General features: G+C 33.9%; 1 protein-coding gene across 4 annotated transcripts; it reads right to left on the bottom strand.

The window, feature by feature from the left end:
• Positions 1–487: 487 nt before the first annotated feature.
• On the bottom strand, positions 488–21,163 carry LOC133200276 (arrestin domain-containing protein 17-like). 4 transcript variants are annotated; one of them, XM_061336088.1, is made up of 8 exons: positions 20,930–21,163; positions 5,935–6,066; positions 5,400–5,510; positions 4,691–4,917; positions 4,017–4,199; positions 1,753–1,935; positions 1,088–1,324; positions 488–742 (listed from the first exon to the last, which is right to left on the bottom strand). In XM_061336088.1, the coding sequence occupies exons 2-7, from the start codon at positions 6,050–6,052 to the stop codon at positions 1,094–1,096; spliced, it is 1,053 nt and encodes a 350-aa protein (XP_061192072.1). In that variant the 5' UTR covers positions 6,053–6,066; positions 20,930–21,163; the 3' UTR covers positions 488–742; positions 1,088–1,093. The 4 variants fall into 4 exon arrangements, with proteins under 4 accessions (XP_061192072.1, XP_061192074.1, XP_061192071.1 ...); XM_061336090.1 differs by lacking the exon at positions 20,930–21,163 and adding an exon at positions 14,300–14,520 and having other exon boundaries at positions 1,053–1,324; XM_061336087.1 differs by lacking the exon at positions 20,930–21,163 and adding an exon at positions 14,300–14,519.
• Positions 21,164–21,569: the final 406 nt, after the last annotated feature.

Genomic DNA, 21,569 nt, shown 5'->3' with positions numbered 1-21,569 from the left:
TGCCGAGTTATATTGAAATCGGACCAAAACTGTAGGAGGAGTAGCGTTTTAAAGGAATTTCACAGAAATTTCTATTTTTAGTAACCATGGCAACACCGTCCATCGAAATCAAAAACCGATGCACTAAATTATGTATCTTAGTGTAGTCTACTTGTGTGCCAAGTTATATTGAAATCGGACCAAAACTGTAGGAGGAGTAGCATTTTAAAGGAATTTCACAGAAATTTCTATTTTTAGTAACTATGGCAACACCGTCCATCGAAATCAAAAACCGATGCACTAAATTATGTATCTTAGTGTAGTCTACTTGTGTGCCAAGTTATATTGAAATCGGACCAAAACTGTAGGAGGAGTAGCGTTTTGAAAAATTGTTTACAGACAGACGGACAGACAGACAGACAGACAGACAGACAGACAGACAGACGGACGGACGACGGACACCTTACTATCGCATAAGCTCTTCTGGTCTCTGACCAGTAGAGCTAAAAATTAGCAAAATCATATATCTGCAAAATTAAACTGCTATGCAGTAGTTCATATCAGATCTACATTCACACATTAGACACAATTACACTTTCTATGGTTCAGATCTTTTTGTATGTAGATGAGAGACTTCCTTTGTCACTATGGCAAGAGAAATATCTTCACTGGTCCCCTAAATCTCCAAGTTCCCTATAGTTACTAAGTCTACAGTAGAAATTATGATGCTCCTCTTGTTTGGCTGAAGTTTTTCAAGGGCTACCTGAAAAAAATAACACAACATTACATGTATATGTAATGAAAAAGAAAACAGGTTTTTTTTCAATCTCTACAGTTATTCAAGCTCAGGCAACATTTACTGAAGCAAATAAAACAATCAACCAATTGAATGCACAATACAACTAACAAAGGTACAATGTACGAATTTCCTCATCTACGTAATTCTGTAAGGACCACATAGCATTTCAACTCCAAGTTCATTAGTACATGTATTTCATAAATGCTTCAATGTTTCTTATGAATGAGAGCAGCAAGATGTTCCAAATATCACAAAAATCAATGATTTTCCAAACCTTCATCATTCATTCCTAAACAGTTTCATATTTACCATTGTTCATGGAATATCATCATCCTCTTCCCATGGTGGAGCTGTAGGAAGCATGTGTTGACTAGGGTTTGTACCGAGCTCAAAGAATGGGAACGGGATTACGTCATCTTTGACAATGGACGGGAGGGGGTGGTAAGACGTTTTCTCTTTTTTGGCCTCTAGAAGGGGAACTGATCCAATAATGATGTCCACAGGTATTTTCACTTTCTTACCAAAGCCAGAAGGTTTGATGGCCAACTGTAAAAAAAAGTTTTAAGTAAATATTTTTTTTTATTACATTTCCAATAAAATCATGGAGTAATTTATTTTGTACTCTCACAGTATATATTTCACTCAATAAATCAAAACAAATCATTCAGATTAGTAATAACTGCATGTAGATAAAAAAAAAATCCTGACACTTATTTAGAAGTGAGTATAAAATTCAAAAATTTTGGTTATTGGTGTGTATTATTTTTAATTATAATAATGTACACAAGAATGAAATTTCTCAATTAAATTTTACATCTTGCAAAATTACACAAAAATAAATTTCTGTGCAACTGAAATGATTAATTTTACAGAACAATATTTATGTCTCAGAAAGAAATTCTTGGAGTGTTATCTCCCTTTTATTAGAATTTGTCAAATTTTATCAGAATAACAGCAATGATTATAAAACCTACCTCTATACAGTACTGAATGTCAATGATTTTACAGCCATGGAGATGAGAGGGAGGGGTGGTGGGGATACTCAGTAATTCTTTCTGCCACGTCTGTTTACCCCGGGGCCCCACCCCTCCTTTATGGATCGTCACCAGTTTTGTAGTTTCTGAAAATCGCCCTCTGTATGAATAGTAGGTCACATTCTACAAAAACAAATATTTCTGAAATGAGTGCATCTAATTTATATAGACAAAGTTCTAATCTACAAAATAATCACACCGATTATTATCCTTTAACAACGAAGTTGGAAAGGATAGACTTGTGAGTGTGTGGTTGGCAGGGATCGACGTTAACGGTTGTCCGATTGTCCGGGACAAGTAAATTCTCAGTTCGGGCAAGTGAAACTGTCGAAGTACTTGTCCGATCGGGCAAGTAATTTTTTTTTTCATACAAATGTATATATCATTTAGTTTTCATTAATTTGTAAATAGACAATAAATTGAACATTTGATTTCCGCCAGGTACCTGACTGACATCATTCGGAATTCCTTGATAGCGTTTCTAGATTATATGTTCATTTAAAAATCGGGTTCAGTTTTCTGTTTTCTTTCGTGGTAAAATACACTAGAACCTCCAACAACTTTGTTACCTACTTCGTACTTATTTAGATTATTTATTCACTTACAAATAAGTAACATATGATATATCCTGATCAAATATACGTTTCGTAGCAACTATCTTCTTTTAGCGTTGCTTCACAGATATCTCTGAAAATTACAATTCACAAAAAGATCCTACCGAAAATAATTTTTAAGAATTAAGGATTATTGCTGCATGGCAGTGTGTGTTAAGAGGTTAAATTGACAAGGACAGTGGCATATTATAAGTGTTTTTGATCACATTTTTTTCTTAGCATAATTTTCTTCTTTCCTAATTTTGGGCAACCAAGTTTTGCATTCGGACAAGTCAAAGTTTGAGATCACTTGCCCGAAAGGCAAGTGAATATGAAAGTTAATGTCTATCCCTGGTTGGGTTAGCGAATTCTTGGTAGCAGAATATCAGACTGGATGTCATATATGCTGGTTTACAAGTAGATAAATTTTAGAGCAATTTGCTCTTGTGAGGGGATGCTCCACTTTGCAGTGCCCTTGTTAATAACAGTTTTAATACATGTATCTATATATATGCTTTCATAACTAACCTATTCACACCATTTAGGAATTGTGTACTTGTACATAAATGTAATTTCTGGCATTTTTGAGTACAAAATAAAAAGAAATCACACAATTAGCTGGTTAATTTTAAGCTAACTAAAACACCATTTTATTCCTCTAAATCGAATCTGATAAAAAAAAAATCTGTATGTTAAAAGTAAAGAATAAGCTCTTTTTCCACAAAATGCTTTTATGAAGAGTAAATTTACGTACATGTACACAATGTATATGTAACAATGAATTTTCAACTAGGTTTCGAAAACATTCCATATGAGATACTAACCAAGTTTTAGCCAATTTGAAAGTGTTACAAAATGTATAACCATTGCTTTCAACATACAGAAAAGTTCAATCACGATTAATTAGTTTCCCTGTATTTACTAGGTGTTTATACAAATAAACCTCACTTTATGAAGCTCTGCCAAAAATTTCACAAACATCAAAAGTCAAGCACCTCTTCCAAACAATACCAAGGCACATAAAAAAATTCCCCTATTTTTACACAAAAGCCTTTGTGTCTACTATTCCTTTCATTTCTACGTGTTTATGTATTTTATATTACAGTAATTGTTACAGAATTTAGGTCTGTATAGGAGGTACATATATCAGTCAAGTGGTCTCACTTTTTCTCCTTACATAACTTTAAAGCTCTACCATTCTTACATATGTATATCTTATTACTCAATTTCTAAGTCAAGAGAATGGTAACAATAGACAGTGTTGTCCTACATGATAAACACTATTTACTTCACATTTAATACATATTAATACCTGACTGTTTATCAAGAGATTGTGTATGTATTTATTATTCTTTTTTTTTGGGGGGGGGGACTTTAAGGTTTGGTAATATAGTATAAATATCAATATTTTTAGTACATGTAAAATATTATGTCATAGACATACATAAATGTTTTGGTGTGTAAGTGTTCTGTGAAAACTTAGTCAAGCAAATAAATTTCCCTTTAAACAAAACCAAACACTTAAACAAAGTGAAGACCTAATTCAGAAAATAACTCTATCTATATAAAAGTTTACTAAATCATTCTTATTTCATTATTATTTTTTTTTACCTGTATTAATGACACAGAAGTAGAGTTTATTCTCCGACTGCTGAGATTTTTGATTTCCGCGTACACAGGCACGGATTCTTTGACTGTGTAACCCTTTTTCTCCAGGTGAAGTTTGGCTGTTACTGTACCAGATATACAACACAGGGACCCCAGGGGCTCAAATGTGTCATTCTCCACCGGAAGCTGAAACAGAGAGGAATGTTCCAAAAATCGATCTCATTGCATGAACTTGATTTTTCAACTAAAGTTTAGTTTGGACCCTTTGGCAATGTGTTAATTCTATCAACCACCAAATCTTCAATGTGTAGCATGCACATATATGTAAAAAGAATAAACTCTGATAGTGCATACTGACTAAATTCTGAATACACTAAAAAGTATTGCTACACTTTGTTAACCAGCAATGTTATATCTTTCAAAGAGAGAAAACGATGCTTAAATTTTGATGACTATACAAAAAATGTATCCAAAATTACCATAGGAGCACACACTTAAAATTTACACTTTTTTCATATTTATATTGAGAAGAACTTATAAAAAGTATAGCCCAATTTCCATACATAGCAATCATCTGACAAAAGGGGGGTTACAGTATCTCCCTACAGATACCTTGACCTGCATATATCATAGGAGCTCAAACAATGCAGTGAGGGAAAATAAAATAAACTACTTACTGCAGCATTGGGTTCTGCATTAAGGTCAAGTGCCCCCTGAACTCCGAATTTACTGGTGCGTGATGGGTGGGGTCCTCCTGATGTACAGATGGTCATTCTCACAAAGTATCGCAGACGGCCATGTTTACCTTTGAAAGATGATGGAAGATCTACAGGTAGTGTAAACTCAAAAGGGAAGTAATGTGATCCCTCGTGTAATGTAGCACCCTGACTGTTTTTATCTTCTCCTGAAAAAAATACGTAAAATGCAGTGAAATTACTACTTAGAATATTTATCTGGATATTTTGACTGTTGTTTGTAAGTAGACTTTTGACATCTTACTTTTGATAAGCACTTTTACAGCTTACCTTTGATAAGCAGTTTAACAGCTTTGTAGGTTGACCTTTGACACCTTACCTTTTATGGGTAGAACTGTTGTATAGTGGAATTTGACACCTTAACTTTCATGGGGAGGACTGTTGTGTACTTGACCTTAGACACCTTAACTTTAATGGGAAGGACCGTTGTATAGTTGACCTTTGACACCTTACCTTTTATGGGTAGGACTATTGTATAGTTGACCTTTGACACCTTAACTTTTATGGGAAGGACTGTTGTGTACTTAACTTTTGACACCTTACCTTTTATGGGTAGAACTGTTGTATAGTTGACCTTTGACACCTTACCTTTTATGTGTAGAACTGTTGTATAGTTGACCTTTGACCTTACCTTTTATGGGTAGGACTGTTGTGTAGTTGAAAACTTCTTCATCTGATGCTTGTATGTCACTGGAGGTCATCCACTCCACTTTTGCCTCTCCAATAGCCTCCATACACACAGCTGAAAAAAAAGGAATCTTCAGAAAATTTCTACCAGAAAATATAATCCTGACAATATTCGCTATCCAGACCTTTCACCATCTGGATGAAATCTGTGAAATCTATGAAATCTAATTACACCATTTACATCTACCAATTATAAATTAAACATGTTAAAGTAAGTTTCACTAATCTGGACACTTCATTAATCCAGAGAGATTTTTTTTCAGGAACTCAAGTGTCTGGATTTACAAAGCTCAACTGTAAACTTTAAGCATGTTCAAATCATTATTGTCACACTAATTCCATCTCATTAAAGTTAGTTGATGCACCATACGCTCAATCTGCTTCTTGTAAAACCACTTTAACAGTTGCTTTCAAGCCTAAATATTTTTTTTTAAATTGAACTGGAGAATTCCACCTGACCCTCTCTCTCTAACACTTACTCTGTACATGTATAGGTTCTTTGAAGACTGCCCAGCCATACCCATAAACAGTGTCCCCAGCATTGTATATGGCAGAAGGGTTGTTAAAGATGATCTGAAACTTATCCAGTTGTTCCATGGCTACAGTTCAGACTGGAAAAAAAGAAAAGCAGAATGTTCATTAAAAGCTGGGATCTAGATTAACTAATTACTGGCAACAGAAGAAAAAAAGTCATGTTATAATAAAAAGAATTTAGAAAGTTAACCTTTTGCTGTGATTTTTTTTAAAATGTCTTTAACCAAAACACAGTCAAGAAATTTCATTCATGTTCCCTTGAGCACTTAATTGGTAGCAGCTCTTTCCTGTCTTTCTCCAATGCACTTAACTTTCATGTAGAACAATAAAGCAATTTCAGATCACAATAATAACTTCAAATGTCCCAATTTCTTCATCCTAGCCAGAATTTTGAATGGGTGATGCATTCCAAGTTAACGAGACCCCCTTTCTCAATTATTTTTAGTTCCTATGCACTGAAAAAAAAAATGCCTGGTTCCTTTCATTGTCAATACAAAGTAAACAGTATAGGAATTACAAGAACAGTTGCTTGCAGCAAGGTATAAACGAACAAGACGTACAGGAAAACAATTGTCTTTATCAGCACACAACAGATATCTAGGAGCGATGAGTTCTTTTTCTGTGTTAAATGTTAATATGAAACAGTTATTAACACTTCCTGTTTTGCTGAACCTAGCATCCCTTTTTATCCTTTTGCCCTACCGAGTTCAAAAATAAAAGTCTTATGGCATATCAGCACCATACTGCTCGACAGATTTGTGCAATAAATCTCGGAGCTTAAAAAACATTATTTTGAAATATTTGAAAATATTATTTCACAAGGTTCCTTGGTGCCAAATGATAAAGTGATATTACATGCATTTACAGCTTTAATACTGATGTTAGACCTCTTGATGTTTTGGATTTAATTCTCTTCAATTCATTTCAAGGGGTCAATACTTCAAATTTAAAATGGCTTTAAAGACGTTAAATGGATCAACATTTTATGTTTTACGTTGTCCAAATGGGCAATGAACTTTAAACATGTTAAAGTAGAGATATGTCAAAATCTTTATTAGTTATCATTTTAAAAAAAATTAACAACATTTTTCAGTGAACATGGGGTTATGAACATTTGCTCTGCAGACATATTCTATGACACTTGCTATTGATATGTAAAAATATTTCTTCGGCAACATAAAATCATGCATGTATGCCTGCAATTTGATAGAGAGAGAGGGAGAATTATCATTATAACTATGTCAAAATTCATTCTATTTTAAAATGACTCATGTTATATATATTTTGCCATTGCCTCATCCCCTCTCTCAGTTTGCTCTTTCTTTCAATCTTCCAATACTTATTCTTATAAGAAAGTAAAAAATTCTTATACATGAGGACAACAAACATGACTTTAACACAGGTAATAGTTAAGCTGCTAATTTTTCTTCAAACAAAATTCCCAAGAAAATTAACATTTGAAAAACAAGAGGCCCATGGGCCACATCGCTCACCTGAGTAACTTTGGCCATGCTGTTCATTACCAGACTTCCCCCATTGTAATACCTATTGTGGCCCCGCCCTACCCCCAGGGGCCATGATTTGAACAATTTAGAATCTACACTACCCCAGGATGCTTCCACATAAGTTTCAGTTTTTCTGGTCCAGTGGTTCTTGAGAAGATTTTTAAAGATTTTTCCTGTATATTTCAATGTGAAACTTGGGATTCCCTATTGTGCCCCCCCCATCCCCGGGGTCATGATTTGAACAATTTAGAGTGTACATTACTTGAGGATGCTTCCACATAAGTTTCAGCTTTTCTGGCTCAGTAGCTCTTGCCTATATATTTCAATGTAAAACTTGTATTCCCTATTGTGGCCCCGCCCTATCCCCGGGGGTCATGATTTTAACAATTTAGAATCTACACTATCCCAGGATGCTTCCACATAAGTTTCAGCTTTTCTGGCTCAGTGGTTCTTAAGAAGAAGATTTTTCAAGATTTTTCCTATATATTTCAATGTAAAACTTGGATTCCCTATTGTGGCCCCGCCCTACCCCCGGGGGTCATGATTTTAACAATTTAGAATCTACACTATCCCAGGATGCTTCCACATAAGTTTCAGCTTTTCTGGCTCAGTGGTTCTTAAGAAGAAGATTTTTCAAGATTTTTCCTATATATTTCAATGTAAAACTTGGATTCCCTATTGTGGCCCCGCCCTACCCCCGGGGGTCATGATTTTAACAATTTAGAATCTACACTACCCCAGGATGCTTCCACATAAGTTTCAGCTTTTCTGGCTCAATGGTTCTTGAGAAGAAGATTTTTAAAGATTTCTCCTATATATTTCAATGTAAAACTTGTATTTCCTATTGTGGCCCCGCCCTACCCCCGGGGGTCATGATTTTAACAAATTAGAATCTACACTACCCCAGGATGCTTCCACATAAGTTTAAGCTTTTCTGGCTCAGTGGTTCTTGAGAAGAAGATTTTTCAAGATTTTTCCTATATATTTCAATGTAAAACTTGGATTCCCTATTGTGGCCCCGCCCTACCCCCGGGGGTCATGATTTTAACAATTTAGAATCTACACTATCCCAGGATGCTTCCATATAAGTTTCAGCTTTTCTGGCCCAGTGGTTCTTGAGAAGAAGATTTTTCAAGATTTTTCCTATATATTTCAATGTAAAATTTGGATTCCCTATTGTGGCCCCGCCCTACCCCCGGGGGTCATGATTTTAACAATTTAGAATCTACACTATCCCAGGATGCTTCCATATAAGTTTCAGCTTTTCTGGCCCAGTGGTTCTTGAGAAGAAGATTTTTTTATGACCCCACCCTATTTTTGTCTTTTCTTGATTATCTCCCCTTCTAAGGGGACTTGGCCCTTTATTTTAACAATTTAAACTCCCCTTCCCCCAAGGATACTTTGTACCAAGTTTGGTTAAAATTGGCCCAGTGGTTCTTGAGAAGAAGTTGAAAATGTGAAAAGTTTACAGACGGACGGACGGACAGACGGACGGACAGACGGACAGACGGACGGACGACGGACAACGGGTGATCAGAAAAGCTCACTTGAGCTTTCAGCTCAGGTGAGCTAAAAATATTTTGATAAGATGTATTTTTGACATTAAAATGACATTTATGAATGAACTCTTCAAAAAAATTGACTATTTTTACTCCAATTAATTATTAAAATCATACAGTCAAGATATTTTCAAATTTTACTGAACAAGCAATCATATTGTTGAGTCCATTATACAGTCAAACCCTGTTATCTCAGACTTGCTGGGACAAATAAAATACTTTGAGATATCCAAGGATTCAAGACATTGAGTTTAAAATACATAAAAAAAAAAAAATTCACAGCTGTTGCAACTTCAAACTTACTTTAACAAATCTATGGTATTGTAGATCTCAATGTCCAGACATAAAGGTTCCACTGTAAATATTGTTCCTGTTCAGAAACAAAATTACATTGAAAAAGAGTTATTTTCTTAATGTTTCTGTGGACTTACTTTTTTTTTTAAACAGAAGAGTTCTGGCAAGGGAAGTAATTAGAAAATTATGGCACCTGTCCCAGCAAATATTGTCACTTTGCATATATTGTAGCCAGAAATAATACATGCCTCTAAGCGGTTTCTCAGCACCAATCATTGCCAGTAACAATACATACTGAAATTAATGCTACATGAAATTGACAGAATCAGCAACAAATGCTATAAGCAATATGGCATACATATATTGTCGCTGACAAAAATGATTTGCAACTACTAGTATTTTGTGTAGAGGGAGAGACACAATTTTCACATGTGGTCTTTTTGCCAATCATTTTTTTGTTGTTGTATATGCTTCATTTCTAGATTTCTAATAATCCAAAATGTCTATATCTACTGTTTCTCTCTGCAAGTTCAAACACTAATTCAAACGGTCAAGTAACCACATCTTTCTGAGTTGTCTTAAAATCTCTAATCTAAACATTAATACCAATCAATGAACAAAGCATTTTTTTTTTCAAGCAGATTCAATTTAATGCTTTAAGTTCTTCCGTATGATTAACTGACTTTGACTATTAAGAAATATTCAGATATTATTAGGCCTAGTGTTGCATGTTTGTTACGGACTATCGGGAGCAGGAAATCCAAAGCTGCAATGATCAATAAAATGATTGATATTTCTTCCCCAACTCCTAGATTCTGTTTTAGGAAACTAAATTCATTACAAAGAGGTCTCCCTGGGATGAATTGGTATGGATTTCAAACAAACCACAAGGTACATTCCATTTTAGGAATCTTAATTCGCTGTAAATTAGGTCTTCCTGGGACCCACGGGTTTCAAAGCAGCCAGAGTACAAAAGGCAACGTCGCAACGATTCCCCACAGGGGGTGAAATTTATATTTTCTCATGTTCTATATGGCCACTTATTCTGTTTTTGCATTTGAGTACTTTGAAAATTACAAAGTAAGAACATTACAGGAAACTTTACTTGAAAATTGGAGAAAAAAAGCTCCAAAGATTTTAAAAGTCAAGTCTCTCAATCTGTCAGTGGTAATTGATTTGTCTCTACATTAGGAGTGAGTACTGAGGCCAAATGCACATTAATACAGTTGAACCTTGGTATCTTGAACACTGATATCTAGAGAACCATTGATATAAGGAGGTGCCAGTCACAGAAAACCACTAAATTTTCTCTTTTTTTTTTAACCTTAATATCTCAAACATCTTGAAGTTTATTTCTGCCCAAGTGGATTCAAAATGAAAGAAAAAGTGAGCAAGCTCACATACCCCACGCTTCCCCAAAACTCGACAATGCAACACGTAATGAATGGCACAGTGCATTTTAAATACAGAGTATAATTCAAAAAAGGGGCATTACTTGCAAAAAATCATCACATCAAAACTTCTTGCATATAAGGACATTCAAATCTTTGTATGTTACAAATTTAACTGGGCTGAAGTTTCTAGATAAATAATGGAATCAAAATTTCTTGGTAATATACAAATCTATACATTATTCTGAAATACCTACAAAGTTTCAGGAAATTCAGTGCCGGAATTATGCTGACAAACTGTTATTTAAATTCCTCAGTGATTTCGATTTGTTAATGAGTGTAAGTCCATGTCCAACACATGACAGTTTACACATTTAAATAATTGATGGAAACAAAATTATGATGTAGTCATATGAATCTGTTTATATACTGTACTTATGAAATTATTTAAGGCAAAGCACACCAATTTGAAGGGGGGGGGGGGGGGGGGGAGAGAGAACTATCGAAGATGGTGTGTGTGTGAGTGTGTGTTTGTGTTAAACCATTAATATTTTGATCTCAAAATCAATAGGGGTCTTTTAAGGTCATAAAATATTTCACATAGAATTTCATTATAAAAAGCTGATTCCAGTGGAGTTTCTTATTACCTAGCTGGAAAGTTTCTTCAATAAAAGGCAAAACTCTTAAGGCAAAAATAATGGAATCGGAATTTCCTGGTAATATGCACATCTACACACTGTGTACTAAATATCTGCAAAGTTTGTCCAAATTCTGTGCAGCGGTTTAAGAGGAGTTGTGCTGACAAACTGTTCATCTCTATATTCAAGATATGGCCAAAAACCTAAGTTGAAAAGTGCCAAAATTCCCAGAAAAAATAATGGAATCAGAATTTCCTGGTAATATGCACATCTACAAACTGTGTACTAAATATCTGCAGGGATTGACCAAATTCTGTGCAGCGGTTTAAGAGGAGTTGTGCTGACAAACTGTTCATCTCTATATTGAAGATATGGCCAAAAATCTAAGTTGAAAAGTGCCGAAATTCCAAGAAAATATAAAGGAATCGGAATTTCCAGGTAATATGCACATCTATACATTGTGTGCTAAATATCTGCAAAGTTTGACCAAATTCTATGCAGCGGTTTAATAGGAGTTGTGCTGACAAACTGTTCACCTCTATATTCAAGATATGGCCAAAATCCTTAGTTGAAAAGTGCCGAAATTCCCAGAAAAATACGGAATCGGAATTTCCTGGTAATATGCACATCTACACACTGTGTACTAAATATCTGCAAAGTTTGACCAAATTCTGTGCAGCGGTTTAAGAGGAGTTGCGCTGACAAACTGTTCATCTCCATATTCAAGATATGGCCAAAAATCTAAGTTGAAAAGTGCTGAAATTCCAAGAAAAATAATGGAATCGGAATTTTCTGGTAATATGCACATCTACACATTGTGTCCTAAATATCTGCAAAGTTTGACCAAATTCTGTGCAGCAGTTTAAGAGGAGTTGTGCTGACAAACTGTTCATCTTTATATTGAAGATATGGCCAAAAATCTAAGTTGAAAAGTGCCGAAATTCCAAGAAAATATAAAGGAATCGGAATTTCCTGGTTATATGCACATCTATACATTGTGTGCTAAATATCTGCAAAGTCTGACCAAATTCTGTGCATTGGTTTATGAGGAGTTGCGCTGACAAACTGTTCATCTCCATATTCAAGATATGGCCAAAAATCTAAGTTGAAAAGTGCCGAAATTCCGAGAAAAAATAAAGGAATCGGAATTTCCTGGTAATATGCACATCTACACATTGTGTCCTAAATATCTGCAAAGTTTGACGAAATTCTGTGCAGCGGTTTATGGGGAGTTGCGCTGACAAAAAAACAGGACTGACGGACTGACTGACTGACTGACACACTGACTGACTGACGGACGGGTCAAAAACATTATACCTCACGCAACTTGTTGCGTGGGGTATAATAAAATTGGCTTTACTGCTTAATTCATTAATACACATAGAAATTTTTGTCGTATATGTCATATTATGTGACATATACGACAAAAAGCACCAAGTGGTACCATTATGTAAAAAAAAAAAAAATTAGGCACGTGTCGGGACATGGGAATTTACAAGGATGAATACGGTAGCTGACATCTTTGGCAAACCGTCAGTTTTTAACAACAAAGGCAACTACCAGATAAAGCTGTTAAATGAAACAGATCAGAACAGCTGACCTATGTTAACACGAGTTAAAAAGACACGATCATAGTTTAAGTATATAAATCTTTGTCATGAAACTGTTCTTCATTGATAGCTCAAAAACACTTGATTGATGTGTCTATCTAAGACCTTTTGTTTGTAGGTAATTTAACTTTGTAACTTTTTTTGTCTGTGTTCAGGTTATTCAAAAAACTTTGTCAGACTATTATATAACCCACGTAAAACTTAACACTACACAAATGATGAATTTAAATAGGTTATAAAGCATATATTTGGATCAGAATTTGGCCTTCTTCACCCATGCTTTTTAAAAGCCCTGAATTGCGTGCATGCAAAATTGACGTCATAGGGACATATGAATTTCGGTTTAATTGCGACACTCCTGAAGGAGGCTACTTCGTGTGCATGTTTTGTGGTGGGGTTGAAATATAATACTGCAAGGAAGTTAAGAAATATAAAGACCTATCTGATCTTGTGGTATTTTTATCAAATATTTCTTTTTTAGTTCTATTTTGACAACTGACACATTGCAAATCTGGAACGCTCCAGAAACATAATTAGATCATAGAGATGGTGCATGCTTAAAGTACCCCACTGGCCAAGGGTACTGCACTTTGAATTTAGAAGACAAAAACCTCGTCAAAAGCAAAGAATTCCGTATAAAATAAACACATATTTTTTTATACACTTTTATACACATACTGCAATGTATTTTAAAGATGATTGGTTAATGCAAAGAATGGGTTGAATGGCTCATTTTCAGCCCAAAATTTTAACAAAATTCTTCATAATTTGGAGAAAAGTTTGTACATGATTTTTCATGTTTGTATAAATTCATAATGGACTCCTAAGTTTCTTGTTGGAAGGGGTGGAATATCCTTATACATGTATATTTGATGCTTGTACATATTGAAATAGGTTCAATAAACTAAACTTTGCAGATCCTTTGATAACAGTTACCCTACACTCAATTGTAGCTGATGAATTATGATCTCTTTCTAAAAATTCAGAAATGGTTTTAGTTAGATCAATTCTACACAGAAATCATTATGTTCCAAAAAATCCTCCCATTATCATTATTGATGTACATTCAGCAGCTGTCAGAATTATAGTGTTATATGCCCTGGTAATGATTTCACAATCATTTATCCAAGTACACCAAGAGTTTACTTGGTTAACTCGAAACCTTAACTTTCTACATGTGAAAATTCTATGACAAAAATAGTTGAAGCATCTTGGTTCTTTCCTCTAACAATGAATCTTAAATTTTTTTTTATTTTTTTGAAAATATTGATTTCCAATTAATTAAACTTTTAATTAAATTTTCTTTTTGTTACCTTAATTATCTGAAACAGAAATCCACACAAAATTCCCTTCCTGTCAAATATATTCTACCATGGAAATTCTACGCAGGGTTCCAAAAATGTCATTAATTGACACAATTACTCTTCTCTGTATTCGAAATACTCAAAACTTGTTCACAAAGGGCAAAGTCAAATAGACACTGCAGTGGCTCTATTCTTTCGTTAAATAACATCAGAGAGACTGCGAGAGAAAAAAATAACTCTTCCATGTACAGAAGAAAAAAAGAATTGTGTATTGGCACAGAGAGGAAGCCAGACTGGAGTTCTTTGAACACCAGAAGCAGTCAAGGGTGTAAACTCTACAGTTAGACATATTAAACTCTCAGAGACTAAATGATTTTAAATCCTCTTACAACAAAGGCCAGCTGTGTACAGATAATTCATTCATAATTCCCAATAATCAAAGGTCTCTCTCTCTGCAATTACAGCTCTCTCTCTCTCTCTCTCTCTCTCATGCAGATTTATCTCTCTCTCTTTCTCTCACAATCACTCATCTCTATTTCTTTCTCTCAATCACTGCTCTCTCTCTCTCTCTCTCTCTCTCTCTCTACCTAATACACATATTAATACACAATTTCTTTTTCAGCCAGATTCAGCAAGCACATATTTTGGGATCTTCGGGTTTTTAGAACAATGAATTCTGGAAACCATTTGTCTTCATTAGTGGGTATAATTAGCAGCAATTCTGTCTAATAGATGGGGTGTTTATTTTCACCTCATTGCTAACACAGAATAATCACAAAACAATAACACAATTTTATTGTTTCTGGCATTCCTTATGCACCTGGTAAAGAGGCTAATTTTTGCATGCTTTCTTCCATTTTTTTTAAATTTAGAAAATATTAGAAACCCCATGTGCCAGCTATGCCCATAGCTGCCTGATTCTTAGTGGAACAGTACTTTAAAGACAAATTCTTTCAGCCAAGTTTCAGGCAAAGAATGAAATGGGGTTAAAAAAAAATCATCAAATTAAAATTTCACACACTTTTTCAATTCCCAACATATGAATTCTTTTAAAAGTGTCATACACATAATAAATTTTTCAATACATATATAATTTGAATTCAAAACTTTTTTTTAGTAATGTATGAATTTCAAACCACATCATAATGTGCAATAATATTTGCCATTAATATATTACCAACATTATCTATCTCTAGTTCAAAATTGAACTCATAAATTTTTTTTTATAATTATCTAATGTCAATGTTATCTTGCTTGATGAATCATTAGACCATGTCGAGATATCAGATAGTCTTTATATAGTCTCTTAATGGTCAGATTCCTCCTAAAAAGTTTTTCTTACAAGTTTTATTTTAAATGCCCAGAGTGGTTGACCCCCTAGTAACACACATGATTATTGACATAACAGTAGTTCTTGTTTTCATTTACACAACAAAAGAGTTTTTTTTATTTAGGACAATACCCAATACACAAATAGATATCAACCAATCAGGGCTATTGTGTAATCTGATTATCTGCTCAAACATGTTGCTTACTGTCCATTGTACACCATTCAATAAACTTGTTGTGGAAACTCCTAACAAATTTTCAAATGATATTGTTTTTACCAATAGCTGCATTGAAAGAATATAATCAAAGTCTGAAAATCAATTTCTTTGAGGATTTTTTTTTACCGGTGTTTCTAGCGTTGATATTACATTACAAATTCCATTTACATTGTCCTAATAAATCTGATCCCCAGAATCAATGTTGTCTGCCGCAGACACAATAATGGTGTACATTATGTATCTTTATTGTGACGGACACATTGTATATGTAATTATTACAACATACAGAGAAGGGGGAAAGTCTGTAAGTTAAAGTACAAATGTCTGAAGCTCAGGGTTTTCTTTTGCTCTATTCATTGACAACGTGAAAAATTTATCAATTTATCAGTGTAATTCTACATTACATCAAAAGCACATATTATAGCTTTCCAGTCCTAAGTCTTTGTGTGATCTTAAACTGAAAAAGGAATAATGACTGCACAAAGAATGGGAGACCATGATTAGGGGTCCATGTGCATTTTTAACTGCACATTAAAAGTTTGTAAGAGAATTTTCTCAGATTTCTCAATACATAAATACCTACCTATTTAATTTATGCCATTCTCTTTTAGAAGTTTTCATTATCAATGAAAAGAAAATAATTTTAATAAACATTTGCAGAATATATACATACTATGGTACAGTGTTACCTCCAAACCCCTTTCACTTACTACCTTACCATTACCACCACAATCCCAAAAACATGAATCCAAACTCAAATATTACACATAAAGGCCAAGGTGAAATATCAAGCCTATTTGTAGTTAACTGATCTATAATTAAAAATAAACAACAATAAATTATGCCAACAGATTGTATCAGTTTTGTTTATTAAATGTTATACATGCATGTATCTTGAGGTCTGGAACAAGATACAGATCGGATCTACAAATTGTTGAAAGATCTTTCAGACCAACAGGAGGTCAACATTACCGCTACATTGCGAAAAATTTCAACTCCTTACCGCTACATTTTCACAAATTTTCGGGCAATCATTACCGCTACATTTTATCAAAGGAGCTAATGCCGACAACAACTCATTACCGCTACATACCGAATCAGCCAGCAATGGCACGATATTCAAGTTCCATTCAATATAATTCACTCACCATGTAGTGAAGTACAATTTGGATCTGAGTTCTAATCAAAATGAGTAAAGGCATATATGAGTCTGTAGTCGATTTAGCGTCACATGAATGTCATGGCTACTATTGAGAAGTTTGTGACAAATCGCGGTAATATTAATGCAGGATTAGGTTATCAATGCATGGATATAAATTTCGTACAAATAAGACTTCTAAACACTCCAAAGTGTGGAGATGCAGGGGAAACAGGTCTTATGCATGTATATATATGTTGTACTGTACATGCATAAGATGCTGGCTAACAAAAGAGGCAATGTAGCAGTAATGTATACTTTTAAATGTAGCGGTAATGTATCCTTTTTTTTGTAGCGGTAATGTGCATGTAGTGGTAACAAAAATTTTGAAAATGTAGCGGTAATTTTCATAATGATCGAGTTTTTTATAACCTTGACCCTCCATTGAATAACTGTGAAATATTAATGTGTCTCCGATTTTTCTGAAAACCCTTAATGAAAACCTTTCAGATGAAGAAAGACATTGTAAATCTGTACATGTATCTTCAGCATCATGAGGACAATATCTTTTACAAATATGATCCTGACAAAGCCTTGCACATTTCACTCAAAGAGTTACATGTACCCCTGATGTTTCTGAAATTCCATGAGTTTTGGCATCTATCTAAGGAATGTTTAGCTAGCTGCATTCAAAATGTATAGGAAAGTATTAATCTTTAATACCCTTGCCATCTTGATACCTTCCCCCTTCCCAGGGAAACATACATGTATTCTAGATTCCCACAGCATATTTGTCAAGTCAGATTTGATTCAACATCAGTCACAAGCATTTAAGGCAGAAGCACATAAATGTAGAAGAGCATCAACCCATACCCCTTCACTGTTACAAGGAGGAGATGCAATTTACTTATTGTCCCCATTATAATAACAAACACCATCTGTCCCTCACTAAATGACAGTCACCGAACATGAACAGACACAGTCAACATCCTAACGGTTGTCCAAGTCAGTGACATTATAATTACTGGCTTAATCTATAAATTTACAATTAAGAATTCCCCTGAAATTATGAATACAGTATACAGTAAAACATGAACACTAATAGCAAAGTTAGGCGGGGGGGGGGGGGGGGGGGGGGTGGATTCATTATAAACATTATTCGTTATATTCAGTACCGGTAAGTTCAATCATAATACGTTTTAAAACTTCTGGGAATTAAAATCGGTTTGCTGTAAGGCAAGCATTAATTTGTTATAAGTGCATTTGCTGTAACCATCATGTTTTACTGCAGATTTCATTCTTTTCATTATTTTGCAAATATAATAATTCTAAAGTGATCATTAGTTAAAAGTTTTAATTAAATCAATAGTGATCATATTTCTATGGACATAATTGCATGTAAAATGTGTAAAAAGATCAAATGCAATAGTGTTGTGATACATGTATCAATGTGAGGCTCTAAATTTAGTAATATTTTAACATCGTTATTTCTTATTTTTAATCAATCTTCAAGTAAGATATTTTCAGAAACATTTTGTGACCTTTATCGATATGCAATACTCGAACATTCAAGAGCATGCGTATCAGATAATCAAAGTGCCCACATTAACTTTAAAACTGTGGGAGTTGGTGAATTCCTTAAAAAGGCATCATTAATATTTATATAGTTCAATCTACTTTAACTTGTTTCATGTACATGAATGTCATGTTGTACTTTTCTACAGATGACTAAGTATACTAATGATACTATATTCCATAGAAGTACTTTCTCCTGCGTGGTATTAATTAATTCAATTATTTTTCTAATATATCTCTCAGCAATTAATCTTCAATCTCCACATAAATATAATTATCATCCTTTATTTTCCCTTCTCAATAACTGTAAAGGACCAATATCCCTGCATGTTTACCCATTTTCCTGCAGTCCTAATCTAGCGATTTAACAACTTCTTGTCCAATTATCATTGTAAATATGACAAATATAAATTAACTTTTAGAATTAGTTACTTTTATACATGGATATGATCCATATACTGACCCTGCTAAAGAACCTTTACAAATTTTAGATCTTATATAAATACTATATACATTTTACTTACATACAGTGAAGACTCTTTAGTATATAGGGAATGGATCAATATTGTACTAGTGTCGGTCTGTGGTGACCCAAGAAACAGAAGCAACAAGCTGTTGGCAGATTGCAATTAATTATAGATAATCCTTTTATGAGTTAATCATGGTTCATTTGTTTCGTTATTTATGGCTCCTTGATTACCAGAGAACTGACGCAGTATGCCGAAAATACATCCTTTCTTTTATTCCTGACCAGTAGCCATTTCAGACTGATGTAATATTTTAGCTAATTTGGACTAAGGTACCTTATCTGGTTTTTTAGCTAAAGACAATAGGTTATTTTTACTCCAAGTCAGTACTTTAATATGATTTTATAACCAAATCATTCCTCTTCTTGTATCGGGATACTGAATGTGTGGGGAAATATCCACTAATGGTACTCTTACATATTTTTTTATTTACATGCTACTGTAAATCCATGGTAGGTACATGTACATTCTGTGCAGATTATCCAGTTCTGATTAAAAATGATTACATCCATTTTCTTTTAAATATTCAAGTCATTTAACACACATGATTATCAGAGTTATCCCCCATTTGGCAGTGCAAAATGAACAAACTTGACCATTTAAACAACTACAGAAGAAAACAACTTTATTCATAGGCCTTAATTTTTTTCCTTCAATCAAGAAAGAGAGAGGGGTGGTTTCATCAATTTCACAGAAATGATATTTTTTTCTTTTTTCCACATGTAGTTTTGGAGGTTTACAAAACTGGTTAAAAATGAGATTCTGAAAAAAAAGTTCCTGTTTTAAAATAAATTAGATAGTATTCAATTAAATTAATTTCAATTATGTATACATGTGTAGTAGGAAAGGGGGAAATGAATAAAGAAATAGAGCTGGACCAAGAATTGAACCAAGGTCATGCAGATGCTCTAACAACTGAGCTACCCAGGCTGATGTTCATGGTCCATATAGCCCATTCTTAAACATAACTGCATAACTTAATTATAATAAAGTTAAAAGGCATACATGTTATTGTTTCCAATCTTTCGGTGAGATATGGAAGGACTACCTATACAGATATACAATGAAGGAAAGAATTTACAAGCAAACATATATAAGAGACAGATCGATGGTTGTGAATATGAAACATATGGGTAGCAATTATTCAAACAACTGACAAACTTTTCATCCAGCGTATTTTCACATCTCATATTCTTTAAATTGAGTTTTTAATGTATTAATAACAAATTTTAAATAATTTGTGGAAACCTATAGGTCTCAATACAAGATTTCAACTCTTTTTGAAAAGAAAAAAAAATTGTAGACAAGATCTAATATTGATAAGAATATAATGATGTTATGTTTATCTAAAATGCAAGTAGATAGAACGTTCTGTTGTTAAAATTATATTGTCCTACGGACTGTATTCTAACTGTGGCGAAGGCTTGTCCCCAAACAAAGATTATTCTAACTAAAATGCAAGGTGCCCCTTGTACAAGTAGTCCCACAGTTCAATATGAAGAGTAGAAGGTTAACCTTATTTAAATTATTTAAGGATATTTGAACGGTTTGGACAATTCATACACGTGCTTCAGATATTACAAAGACCAATGCCTATGTCATAAACTAGTGACAAAACGATGTTAATGAAGACAAATTACTGCTGCTGAAAACCATGAATCAGTGTCAACATCAACATGATCAAGAAGATTTGTGTCTCTGATTTAACAGTGTATAAAACAGAATATGGAAGAAAGAATTTTTCCAAAGATAAATTTGAAATACTGAGCTTTCGACATATAAACAGGTAAAGGATATGTTTTCTTTGTTCATACAACAAAGCATGTGGTGTCAAAGAAACAATAACACTTACCAGAAGACGATTCCTCAGCCTCTATCAGACGTTGCACACTCCATCACAAATATTTCACCACCTCTTTCTTTAGTATCTTGGAATTCCTCTCGAAGTTTGCGCCAAAGATTGTGATTGCTCCATTCTTTGTTTACTCTGTCCTGATTTGATAACACAGCGCGGAAAATTTTAATGTTTTCCGTTTTGTTATCTCGCAACTCGACAGGTGTAGGCGTATCCAGATTACCTCGGGTGTTATCATTTGAGGTATAGAAAGTCACGAGAAGCACCGATTTACGAAATGATGATAAGTCGTACGTAAAATGGTAGACCGGGTAACAAATAAAATTATCTCAGCATCCAGAAATTTCAGAACTGGATTATATTTTACTTATTCGATAAGGATTGATGAAATATATAGACTAATATTTTTTCCCCCAAAATTTATATTCATACTGCCAGTTCGCATATCTATCAATTTTACCGAAATCTTTAGTAAATAGAAAGATGTGCACCGTGTGACGCCGGTGACCAAAGAGTTGATTTTTGTGTTATCACATTGTTATTAGTATTGATAAATAAACAGAAACGTGAATTTAAATATTTGTGACTTTTTTTGTAGAAATCAAAAGCTTTTTTATCCTTTGGCGGTTTAACCCCC

This window comes from Saccostrea echinata, unplaced genomic scaffold, assembly GCF_033153115.1.
Source record: "Saccostrea echinata isolate AGI-Se365-2 ecotype Australia unplaced genomic scaffold, CSIRO_AGI_Sech_v1 ptg000038l, whole genome shotgun sequence".
NCBI classification, from domain to species: Eukaryota; Metazoa; Mollusca; class Bivalvia; order Ostreida; family Ostreidae; genus Saccostrea; species Saccostrea echinata.
This window is presented reverse-complemented; position numbering and strand designations above follow the sequence as displayed.